Genomic DNA, 13,912 nt, shown 5'->3' with positions numbered 1-13,912 from the left:
AAACGTACACACAGTGTATTTTAAATAATGACAAAATCACTTCAGTACTCTCACTGTGTTCACTGATCAATGTGTTCACTGATCAACGTGTTCAAACTGTGGTAACTTGGGTAAAACCACCAACAGCAAAGCTCTAGAAAGAAAACAATTTTGCAAAAAAATCGGTGAGTGACACCATGGTAAATTCTGAAAAGACAGTGCTAAACAGGACCACAGTAATTGACGTTAATTTTTAACCATACATTTTCAGCCTCTGAATCTGTTTTGTGAATGCCTAGCATTCATGGAATGTAAGTGCTGTATTTACTTTTAAAGTTTCGAAGCATAAATTTGAATATTGGAATTTTACCTTCAGTTTGTTTGTTTGTTTGTTTGTTTGTTTTATGTACGTGTCCTATGTGGGCTTGCCAAGTGAACGTTTCTTTCAATACAAATACATGTACCGTATAAATTACAGAGTTGCCACATCCAGCCCACTGGGCTCAGAAGACACAAGAGAACAGTATAAATATACATATTGAAATTAAATACTGGAGAAAAGTAATCATACAGTGTACTTTTCTCTTTCCAAAAGCCTTCTAAATAAAGTCAGCAGAAAAATTCCAGAACTTCGTCATGAGTAAAGATAGTTTATCTTGTATACGTAAATTGTTAAAGTCTGGTACAAGTGCTTGTATTTTATTCAGAAATTGATCAGAAAATAAAGGACACAAGAATGAAGCTATTAGTTCTAGACAACTAAGAAGTATGCCTTCCAGTAGGCGTTTAAAGAATTTGGCGAATTAATTCAGAAATATGCCCGTTATTCTCTTGCAAGCATCGACGAACTTACTTTTTACGGCTTAAACGACAACATATGCATAACAATTGGCCACCAGTGTAAAAAGGTTACCAGCTGATGTTGGGTAACGAAAACCATTACGTGATGTTCGTCCTTTTCTGAATTATTACGTTTAGTGTACATATGTGATAATAACAGAACCCCGCAGCCTCACAATGGATGGTAGGGCCTACACAAGTTATTTTTACGAGTCGCTCGTGAATATACGGCGGCAGAATAAACCAAATCACTCCTGAAAATAACTTGTGTATGCCCTACCATCCATTGTGAGGCCGTGATGTTCTGTCATATTATTGAATTCTAATGTGCCTTTTAAATCAAGTATAGTGATATATGGAAAGCTTTCAAGATATGTTCAGGTTTTGTCACCTGTCATACACAGTTTATGACAACAAGTCGTTAAATTCTGAAGGACGGAGATTTTAAAACCTCAACGAATACTATGTAGTTCGTTTGGTATCTTGAATTGATGACTTTTTGTAATTAATTTCTAAAAGTATGTAGAGTTATAAACAATAAACAATGGCAATGTCTTTAGAACATTTGTTTGTTTGTGTGTTTTTTGTTTGTTTTAGGGAGAGATAAAATACATGTAAGTATTTTCTCATACCTTTGTGAGCTTTGCTTAATCGATGGTTTCTGCCAGCCAAAGATTGTTTAACGTAGACAGAACGATTTATCTTTTCTGAGATTGGTTCTTGAAGGGGTACGCTACTCCACGGAATACAAGTATTTTCATAAACGTTCACCTCAAATTTAAAGAGTCATTTCATTATATCACTTCACATAAATTCCCAGGAAACACCAAATTGAAACTCTTTTTCACCTTCATTGTTCAGACCTACATTCAGAACACAGGACTGAAGTATGTTCAATTCGCAAGACACGGCAGGCAGTACAATCAAATAAAACAAGCTGTTTAAATTCTCAGTGTCCTATATCTAGTGCAGGTGCATATGGGTTTTCGTGTGAAATGCATGTTAATTTTATGAAACATATATGGTTACGTTCATTATAGAACCACATATAAAAAAATACATGTTGGCAATTAAAAATTAGTCTGAGGGGGCTAAAATAAAATTTGGCCCCAAGACCCTATTCTTAACCATTGGTTATGCATTGAAAACCCATGAATCCGTGATTACAGTCAACTTCCATTGATATGGCCTTAGCAACAGCCAACAATGCCAGTATATTTTGTAAAGATAACAACATTTTTGGTTAGTCAGGCAAAAAAAATATCAAAACATGTATGCAAATATGCCTATCAACAAGACCATGTCCACAGCAACAGTCAGAACATTATGTATATTGTAAAGATAACAGTAATTGGTAGGTATATGTGAGGGCAGAATTAATTCTGTTTCTCATGACCCAAACGACCCTAAATGTCTTCAATTAGATGAAAAAATTAAATTGACGCCCTCTATGGCAGGGTTAGGAAACCCATGAGTGCGTATCTGAATGAAAATTATTGTTTATCGCTGAAATTTGGGCAAATTCAATAAAACAGACAGTTCAAATGTTCCTTCTGACTTTACTTGCCATTTCTACGTCATGCAGAATATTAAAATATGATTATGAATTGAAAGTATCACCAACAAGTACTCATAAACTTACTATTTAAAAAAAAAATATATTTTTAATTTTTAACAGACTTGCAGACCAATCATTTTAAAGATTTTACAATGGCAAACATAGAATTAAGGGCCATATGTGGATAAACATACAAAAATGGACAGTGTTACATATGCCTGGCCCTAGCAACAAGGCCACACCCATAGCAACTTCCAAATGAGGATGGATATATATATATATATATATATATATATATATATATATATATATATATATATATATATATATATATATATATATATATACAGGTTTTGAAAATTTGAAAATTAACTTTTATGTGGTTTTATGTACTTTTATGTGGTTTTATCTACTACCCGTATTGAGCACTTTTATGTGGTTTTATCTACATCCAGTCAATTATATATATATATATATATATATATATATATATATATATATATATATATATATATATATACATATATATATATATATATATATACATATGTATATATATATATATATATATATATATATATATATATATATATATATATATATATATATATATATATATATATATATATATATATATATATATGTTGAGGGTAGAAGAAAATCAAGTCGGGTTTTTCGTCTCTACAAGCCTGTTTCGTGAGTAAATCACTCGTCAGGAGATGTTGATGTACATCAACATCTCCTGACGAGTGATTTACTCACGAAACAGGCTTGTAGAGACGAAAAACCCGACTTGATTTTCTTCTACCCTCAACATATACTCCGCTCTGCGTGCAGACGTATCGAGCACTGTACTACGGACAAATCTTACCACTGACTTCCTATATATATATATATATATATATATATATATATATATATATATATATGGATGAACATTCAAATCTTAACACAGAGATGCCTAGCAACAACACTGTGTCCATGACAACAACCAAATGAATAAGGGTGTAGATGTACAAATCAAAGATAACAACATGGATGGTTAGGCATTCGGATAAATGCTTTACAAGTTAATACATACACTGTGGAGTTGTACTACAATTAAAGTTGTGTATAAATTATTTACACATCTGTAAAGTCAAAATCTAGGTCATTCAATAGTGACACCAGGCTGTATATTTACTATATTAGTTTCTACAAATGAACTTCAGTCTACAAGTGACCTCTTATACAAATCTATGACTGTTTGAATACCTATATGTATGGAACTTTAGAAAATGAAACGTATAAATTTAATGACGTGTGTGTATCTTAAATGTGTATTTTCCAAATCTATAAATAAAAATAGCACCAATGGCATTGTAGCACAACTGTCGTTTTTTTAAATGTGTATCCACACATCTGATCCATGCTATGCATAGGTGTTCATTAGCAGAATGTTTATCCAGTTACCTATCCAACCCTATTGTTATCCTTTGCAATATTAATGAGTGTTGAGTTATTTACATAATTAATGGATGTGCAGTAATTAGGCTATATCTTAAGAATGCACACTTTAAATAAAATGTAATTTAGTACATACATTACTGATAACAAGGTGCATGTGTCATCAGTTTGATAATACCGTATAGCTTGTAATTGTAATGAGTTATTAGTGATAATTAGTGATTTTCAGTACTTTGGCTAGATCTTAAGAATGCACACTTAAGGATGCACTCATCCTCTGGTGCATGGTGTTATATGGATGTGTGAGCTGATTAAAAATATGCACTTCTGATCGCAATAGATATATTACTTAATCGATAAAATAGAGAAAATATCATTGTATACTAGTACATGTATATTTTTGCATGTCATACCTCTCAGTATTGAAACAATAAACGGTTCATGCATATATTCGGAACAGGTAGCCTGTGGGGGTCAGCTATGAAACGGTGATGCGAAGCCCAGGGTTAGTCGAATCTCCACTAAAACTACACCGAGCTGTACAACATTAATACACGTACAATTACTGAAGTTTAACTAGCAAATTACATTTACCATCTTTGAAACAAGTGAATATATCCATCGCCCTTTTGTAATAAAACTTGGCGAATCTCATAGGGTGAACAGATTACACTAACCTAGATCGTGTTGGTGTCTGTGGATGGTAGGCTGGTAGCCCGAATGGGAATGAATGGTTACTCTTAGGTAGGTTTTATTTGAGTAGACGTGGTAACAAGGACAAAAATAGTTGACAAAACAACTACTTGAGTGGTACACCTGATTAATATTTTTTTTCAAAATTATTGCCTAGTATTAAATTGATTTTACTGGCACGAAAGAAGAGATTCAGTTGAGGTTAACTATACGAAAAGTCAAATTTACCCACCTTTACCCAACCTTTACTCTACCTGTGACCCACCTAACTACCATCTCTGTCAAGGGGTAGTACGAGACAAAGTGACACCTTTGCCTTCACAGCCCCAGGGGAAAGGTCACCGGAGGTGAATTAAGTCAAAAGTGTCACTTCATCTCATATTCACCACATTTACACATCCTCTGCTAAAGATTTACCCCAGTGGAAAGACATGGTCAAATATGACATTTCGTATAGTGAACTAAACTCTAGTGAAGGTTACAGTGGGTTGAAAATACAGCAAACTCAACTTTTACAGAAGAAGATATGAAAAGTGAGTTCCAAAGCTACGTTTTATTTATTGATGTAGTAACTAATGGATATGCAATATCATGTCTGGTACCGCAGAATTTTTCTTTCGACAAGGCGTGAAGGAACAGCAATCTAAAGTTTTACCTTTATTGAAGGCATTCAGTTTACATCTGATATAAACATATTGTTGATCAATAGCATAGCATCAATTGAATGGTTACTATACAAAGTTATGTATTCGAGTGAATAGACCCAATTATTTTTATTCAAAACTATTCGCGCCATTATGTCGTATGCATTGTCTACGTTTCTACTAGTATAGCTATTTTGGGTGGCGTTACATGCCAATTCAAAGGAACAACATGAATAGACGAGTTCTCCGCTGTTACAGTTGATTAAGTTATTTCATCGAAATTCTAAAATAAAAGATGAAGGATAATGTAGTATAAAATAAAGATGATAAATCCAGTATCTGAAGAATATCTTTTATAATATTTCAAAGGAACAATATGAATATATGCATATTTAGTTTAGTTATTCAGCGTGAAGGCACTCTTACATTCGATTACGCAACGAACTTCCTCTTGGTCAGTCATGAATAAAGGTTGAAAGTAACTGCAGAGACAGATTCTAATGTACCACCCAACCCACCAGAAAATAGTATCTTAAATCAAATTTTATTGCATTGTTAGCTATCATTCCACGTGTTTTAGTACTCAAAGAAAATCTTACATTCAAATCCTCAACGTAAACGTCTCATACACAAATAACCTTCATTGCTGGGAATAAGTAGTCACATGCCAACTTGATGACTAAGCCTATCTCATTTTGACACCATTGCAAAGTGGGAAATTAATAAGCACTCATGAAATGCCTTTAACAACGATTCATTTACTTTTTAATATGATATTTCTACAGAACGTACAGGGAGAACTGCATACAGAACAAATAACAAAAACGTTCTAAAGTAGCTGCCATATTGACTTTTTCCATTGCTCTAGAAAGTATCTCAATTGGTCAAAAGTGGGGGTAAAACATTCTGAAGGTTTCTAAAGTTGTTTTACTGAGTGATGTTTCTTTGCTCTCTAATATTTGCAAGAGGTCCAATTTATGTAACTTGTATGCTAATATTGAGAGGTAAAATTTCAAATTTTGTGTAGACCTAAACTTGGACTCTATATCCTGTGTAGAATGTACCTGTCCGGCCAGGATTCAATACTACATGTGTAGATACGTATTAAAACCAGATGCCAGATCTGAAAAGGAATATTTTAATGTGTGTATGTACACTTGATAACAAGTCACACCAATACGCCGAAATTGGTCAAAAGGACATATCATTTGGCAAGGGTCGTTCTATGCAATAAATGAATGCTTTTACACATTTGTTTACGATGCATGTACCCATGAATGTACATGGGGAAGGAAGCCACTGATGCTTTTATAGACCCCTTACTGTTCTGATGGGGTGTTATCAATACACACTATAAAATGATTAATTGATGTAGTCACAATAACCCTTTCTGGTAAACTGTTCCAAATGTCTACGACATATTGACTGGAAAAATATTTACGTATATCCAATCTGGATTAAAAGAATTACTAAGTAATTACAATGATTTAATTGGTGTAGTAATAACAATAACCCTTTCTGGTAAACTGTTCCAAATGTTTACAACATGTCGACTGAAAAAATATTTTGGTATATCCAATCCGGATCTGTCTTTAAATCATTTCAATCTATATCCCCTTGTTCTCGAAGTAGATACTTTGAAAAATACAACTGGATCAAGGAGAATATGTAAATGGAAAAGTTTTTACACTTCAAGCAAATCAGCTCTAATTCATCTAGTTTCTAAAGTTGTCAGTCTCAATATGCGTAACTGTCCTCATAATTCAAGCCACCAAGCTGCGGAATCATCCTGGTGAACCGACGCTGCACTTTTTCCAAAAATGCAATATCCCTACTCGTATATATGTGGGGAAGACACTGGGGAAGCATAGTCAATTGTGTGGACTTACTAGTGCTTTAAAGATAAAAACCAACCAGAGTATTCATATCATAGTAACTGAAATAATTCATGGTTGGCGTACATTTTTGAAAGAATAGCAATCACCAACATCAAACAATACAGGAAATCAAATAAACCGGAAGCATCATACATACTATGCAAATGATATGCAAATAAAGAAGCCAGAATTTATCATTTTGTCATTAAAATGCAAAATGATACAACTGTTTACAAGTTTATAGTCTACAGGATGCCCACAAGTACATGTATACAGATATAAAGCAATCGTACAGTTCACATATTTTAATTTGCCATCAATATACAGAAAAACCATGATCTTACATCATTTATGAAACTGCTGCAAAAATTACCCTTAATATTGAAATAAAAATTGTCAACATATATTTTTTAATTGCTCAGATGATGGGGAACACAATGAGATATGGTGGCAAAAATTAACATGAATTTCACACGAAACCCAAAAATCTGCCATATGCCCCCACACTAATCCGACAATAGTGATCAGAAACTCATGAAATCATGTCGCAAACCGACGAGGACGAGACTCAAGTTTTTGAAGTTATTTGTCCCTTGTAATCCCAGCGCTCAGTCATCGAAGATCTCACCAAAACAGTCCCTAGAGGGAAAATATCGCAAAAATATTACAACAAATGCCACTGCAGAAAATACAAAACGTGATGCTAATGCTGGTGCAAATACGAATGATAATGTAGAAAAACAGTGTCAGTCATATACTGAACAGTCTGTAAAATCATATGTTGATGCTGTTAAGAGCAAACCAAAGGGCCCACATTTGTCAAGTGAAAATGATTCATTTACAGTGATCTCCAGGAAAAACAGTCACGTCGCAGATCTGTCATCGGAACATCTGTTATATCTGACTGTCCCATCCTGGGAGTGGATCGTCAAAGTGTCACTGATATATTTATAAGTAGATTGGCTCCAAACACTACTTCAAATGAAATCATCACTAACGTGAAATCCACGTTCAATATCGATGTCAATTGTGAGGGTGACCCTAAAACGAATGACGGAAAACGAATGACAGCATTTCTAGTAGGTAAACAGTGGAATGACACCCTTTTCTACATTCAGTTAGTTGAATGACATCCTCTGGACTGTAAAACCAGTGGAATGACAGCCGCCACTCTATAAAATAAGTGGAATGACAGCATTTTCAATGCTTTGGAACTGGAATGACAGCATTTCTAGTAGGTAAACAGTGGAATGACACCCTTTTCTACATTCAGTTAGTTGAATGACACCCTCTGCACTGTAAAACCAGTGGAATGACAGCCGCCACTCTATAAAATAAGTGGAATGACAGCATTTTCAATGCTTTGGAACTGGAATGACAGCATTGCTAGTAGGTAAACAGTGGAATGACACCCTTTTCTACATTCAGTTAGTTGAATGACACCCTCTGCACTGTAAAACTAGTGGAATGACCAAATGCCGACGCTAGTGTGTACGTGTGCAACTGTAATCTAGTAAGTAAGTTTGTTCGTACCCAAGAATTTCAGTTTACAATTTCAATGATACAAATTGTCACTGTGTAATGTTTGGATCGTGTTAGAACAGGTCCCTCAAAATAGAATTTTTCGGGTTATAATTTGTATGTATAAGTTTATAGAAATACGTGTTTCACCCAGACTGGAAACACTGCCACTAGACTTGAAAAAAATATAACAAGGGACTCTTCGGATTAGGCAAGATCTACATGTAAACCAATATGTGTGAACAGCCACTAATATGTTGATAAACTACCTGGGTCGGATTTACCAAATGCTCCTCCCAGATAAACAAATTAACGTATTCCGTTGCACATGCGCCTACTTCCGTAGCGTGGGCACGTAGCCCTAGCCCTGTTGAACCTTGGCCTGACCTGACCTTACAAGTATATGCATGACAAAATAGCCATTGTCCTCTGAAAGTGCTTGTCGTCAATGCGGTTCTCTGATTGGCAGTTATTTATATCCCTGAACTGCGGCGATGATTTTTCAATGTTAGACCCAGATGTCCCATCCTCAATAGCGATGTTCGGTTTGTGTCGTATTGTATCAGAAGAACATCAAAGGTCTAGCAGCTAGTCTAGGACGAGGCCTGTACTGTTAGTCAACATGAGCTGGAATACACGAGCGTTTAATATTTGCGTGAAGACGCGAATTGTACTATGGAAGATGAATGTAAGATGGTTATCAAGTCATGTGAAAGGTCGACGTGAACATGGGAACGTCAAGACTGAATTTGTGTATGACAAACGTGTTGAGATTCCAGTTCACTCAATTCAACCTCGCATAGCAGGGAGACAATGGCTGCCTGGGTCGACATATCCGAGCCATAAGTTACCTGAATATCTACCAAGTCCTAAAGACAACAAACCTGCATTGTATGCAGCAGTGGCATCGAACGCTCCAATCGAGAACTGGGCGGACAAAGCTCGTCAAATATTAGATGAAAAACTCCATATTTATGGATGCATACTGTTCAGAGGGTTACCACTGCAGGATGCTGATGACTTTTCACAATTTGTGGAAGGACTCGGATACACATTTGCAAACCTAGCTGGTGCTACTGGGTCCAGACATAAAGTAGGGAGGTCTGTATATACGGCAAGCGACAATAATCCACCATCCTTTACTCAAGAGCCACATAATGAAATGGCGTACATGAGTAACCCACCCATGAAGGTTAGTCCTAGTCACGTGAACTTTCATTCCAAAACACTTCTAAATTTACATTACAGTCAGCAAGAGTGTATCGAAAAAAGTACTAATCTGAAATTATTTGCATTACAAGTAATCTAAACATGCTTATCTGAATATTAATACTTATGAAAAGATTATGATTTAGAGGGTCGCTCTCACTAGAGCCTTTTCGACGGTGTCGACAACGTTGTTTATATCAATTTATGTCAACACCGTCGGAAAAAACGTGTCAGAACAGTTGACAACGTTGCTACAACGGCGGAGATTAACGCCGGCGTAAACAGCTGGACCTGCCCACAACTCTCTCTGACTTGTAGTGTTGGACATCATCTCCTTGAAGTCAGACAAATCTCACCAGTGTATAGGGTTTTGTAAAAACATTTTTTCCATTTGGCAAGCGTAGAATTGCCACTGATGAGTTTCTGAATACCCATTTTCATCGGTTCTGGTATCAATGATTTATTGTAGAAGGAGTAGCAATTTTAGGAATTTGTCAGCAGATTTTCTTGAAAGACATGCAGAATATTTGTAAGGAAACTAAGGAAAATATATGCACCTGTTATGACTTTGCCAAAGATAGAGATTTATTTGAATAGGTATGACAAAAGAAATGTACATACTAAAACTCATCATACACACTGACTACCCACACTTTGACATCGAAAAGTGTTTTATTCACAGCACATGCTTAATTTAGTTGTTAGTTCATTTTTATACAAAATTTAGAACTTTATTTTTGATTCCTAAGCGTTCTTTTGCTACATATTAATTAAACTTAATTACTATGCTTAAAATGTTGAAAAGTATGGATTATTGAAGAAGTTATAAAATAAGGAACCGCCAAGCATAGCAATCAGAGAGAGTTGTGGGTAAAATATTGTACAGTGACCTGCAACGGTGCGCCGACGCAAATTCCTCCAAACGTAGCGTGTGAACGCTTTGACGACGGCGTAAACGCTCTCTCGCGAAGACATTCGTCTATATAACCACCTCTGACCTTTACTTCTGATCAGTGTTCACAAGGCCAACGACTGATACAGATGGGATGGCAGAACAACGTGCGACTCCTATCATTATCATATACGCTCTATTCACTGGCGTTAAAGCATTGTTCAGAAAGCCAAACAGCATGAACATGAAACGCATGGTCGATCGCCTACGGCGTCGTTCAAAATTCCTTGTATACCCATTTCAAAATTCCTTGTATACCCATTAGTGACCAAAGGAAGCAACTCTTGTTCATGAACATGATCCAGAAGTCGACGACTAAAGCGTTGGACACGTCTTGATCGCATATGAAGGTGAAGCAACAAGAGGCACGCTGCTGTAAATGGAATCAAACGAGGCAATGCTATTTTTCTTGAAAAATGACAGTCAGAAACTTTGCCGACATACACGAAGAGAGATGCATGTTGTTCTAAAAATAACTGTATGGCCAAGTAACCCACCTAGTCAGGGAGTGATGTACAATAAATGAATCACAAAAACAACCTCTTGAATGCTGCGAAAACATGGTTTTATTATTCACCAACACCTAAACAGAAGTTCCTGAATTCAAGAGATTTTTTTTTCCGTTGTTGGGTCATATCACAACTATAAATGATGGTACGAACGCACATGTCAACCAATTTCATGCGACTAGGATGATGAGCGTACAGCCCAAGCAAGTCATTACACTTATTGTTTGTAGACATTACCTCATTTAATACTTGTACCTGCAACTCTCGGTTTATAAAACGTCCGGATCCGACATAGCTTTACGTTTTAGGATTACCTAATTCCAAATTCTAGACGGGTTAGCTGTTTAGACATGAGGAGATTTATCGTACCCAAATATTTTATAAACAACACTGCACGCCACTACGTAGGTAACGCCGTGTGATCTTGTCAACGAAAGTTAACGAAGTGGGTGCGTGATAAGAGCCAATCGTTCAATCGTAGTGGCAACTTTTAAAGGACCTTCACGATAATTGATTTGAATAGACTATGTGGAGAGGACGTTGCCAAAATCCACCTACGCGAAGGTTCTAAGTTAGGCCAGGTTGGGGTGAAACTAATACGAATGTAAATCCGGAAATTGTCGATGAGATGTCACGTGTTTGTCGTGACCTCTAAACTTGGACTAAATTATCGTAGATAGCGTGGTATTGCGAACGTTTATTTCGGCACTAGTAACAGGTTGATCGTTCGACTGATGTTGATTCAATCCTTCTATTAACGTGAAAATGAAAAGTTCAATCGCCTGAAATAATTATACAGTAATAGTTTAGTGATTCCAAACAGATTTATAGATGTTTTCACGTGATATTTTGAAACATGCACCTGAAAGCCGCCGCCGCGTCAACGTGTTCATCACTGTCATGGTGCGATGTCAGTCAAAATCAACTCGTATATAAATTACGAAACGTGCGAATATAAACGACTCGACAGATACAACTTGAAGGCTAAAAAGCATGAGAACTGGTAAATACAATTTCCAGTTGAAACTGTGTTTTGCAGAGATAGCAAAATGTTTTACAAGTTGAATTGCAATTAGAGTGTTGTGTTTAGTTATGTCATGGTATATGCTATAAACATACATGTAGGACAGGTCGTTCATTTTCCCATTTCGCATTAAGACATTTCGTTTTGAGGGGGGGGTTTAAATTAAAACGAAGAAATTACGTTTCCTGCGCGTCAGTTTTAAAATGACACGGCCCCTTACATGCAGCACATCCGCCATTCTTGTTTACCATGCGTTGTAACATATACATATATTGATCCATAGAGAGCGCGTTACGCCGGCGATTCTCCCAAAACAACGACCTAAATGCATGAAATGACTGCGTGTGGAAGCCAGTACGGATTAAGAGTTAATCCGTCGGTGTTTACCGATCAAACAACGTTGCATTTCGACAATGTCGTTGCACTAGTGAGAACATTTAGCCATGTACAATCAATGAGGTTATCATTGACAACAGAACAACAGTATTACCAGATTTAAACTGAATGTCTTCCATAAAGGTAATATTGAGCTTTTTGTTCCTACACATAATAATTGCTGGAATGCAAGAATCTTTGCTATAGGCAACATATGTGTTTCGCCATCTTGAACGCCGCACGGGGTTGTGGGATTGCTCTCGCAATGTGCACCAGGAAATTTGAAGACGACTGTGGGGGTAGAATCAGTCGAAAGCCATCTTTACTATGGACAACACCATACGAATAGCGCACATTGATTACCGAATTGTTTTGAGTTTCCGTGAGAGTTTGAAGAGATAACCATTCCATAAGCTTATTTTTATCGTTTTTAATGTACCAAGATTTTTTTTCACCGAACGTCGTCATTTCAAGACATTTTACGATCGGCGATTTGGACGTGTTGTGATCGACTGTCAGGGAATGCTGTTTACATCATTTTATGACGCGTTTTCGACTTACAATCAGTATTCTGATGTCGTATTGCTCTCTATTTGTACGTGATTTTACAACATGAATGTGCAATGAACTATAGTGAGACAATATTTATACATGTATATATTATATAAATTTATTTTTTAGTATATTTGACAAGGAAGCCATGCAATGATTGAATTGAATCGGAATTTCTCTCCAGACACGCCACTCATGTTTTCGTGCGTGATCGTTCACTTCCGTATTTTTCGTCAAAATATAGCAGTAAAATGTTGAAATCGTGACATAGACAAAGAAATATTACCGAAATTGTGCTTAATTTACCAGAAGTAATAACGGAACACATGATACGGCGATGCTATTATTACTTTCTGATCTTCGCACACAGCTGACAGACCAAGTAATAACACTCGAATCACTCTCATATCTCATATCCGACTCAACTTCTGTATGTACGTACCAGGATCACACTTGAACTTTAAAGGGAATTAGCTCAGACTATACACAGTTTGTGTTTAAAGATCTATACTGGAAAAACAAGGCAAACACCCAGCATAGTGCCTCGTTCATTGACTTCCCGCGAAGCCAAGTGCCCTTACCAAAATACTGAAGAGTGCCTGTCAGTCCCGTGTTCTTTATTGTGACGTCCTTAAAGTCTAAATTTACATAACGCATGGCCAATGGCCAAATAATTAATGCAATCCATATAACGCTTTTCTGGGCGTGATCATGCCCTAAAAGTGTTCTCAAA

General features: G+C 36.2%; 1 protein-coding gene across 1 annotated transcript in view; it reads left to right on the top strand.

Annotated features, from left to right (window-relative positions):
- The first annotated feature begins 9,103 nt into the window (after positions 1–9,103).
- Positions 9,104–13,912, top strand: part of LOC144432751 (dapdiamide synthesis protein DdaC-like) — a 29,426-nt gene continuing 24,617 nt past the window's right edge. Inside the window, exon 1 of the mRNA XM_078121022.1 lies at positions 9,104–9,750. Coding sequence (XP_077977148.1) covers positions 9,181–9,750 — 570 coding nt within the window. The 5' untranslated portion in view covers positions 9,104–9,180. The remainder of the gene's footprint in view (positions 9,751–13,912) is intronic.

Source organism: Glandiceps talaboti, chromosome 3, assembly GCF_964340395.1.
Source record: "Glandiceps talaboti chromosome 3, keGlaTala1.1, whole genome shotgun sequence".
NCBI classification, from domain to species: Eukaryota; Metazoa; Hemichordata; class Enteropneusta; family Spengelidae; genus Glandiceps; species Glandiceps talaboti.
The sequence above is the reverse complement of the archived record's forward strand: the minus strand, read 5'-3'. Positions and strand labels throughout refer to the sequence as shown.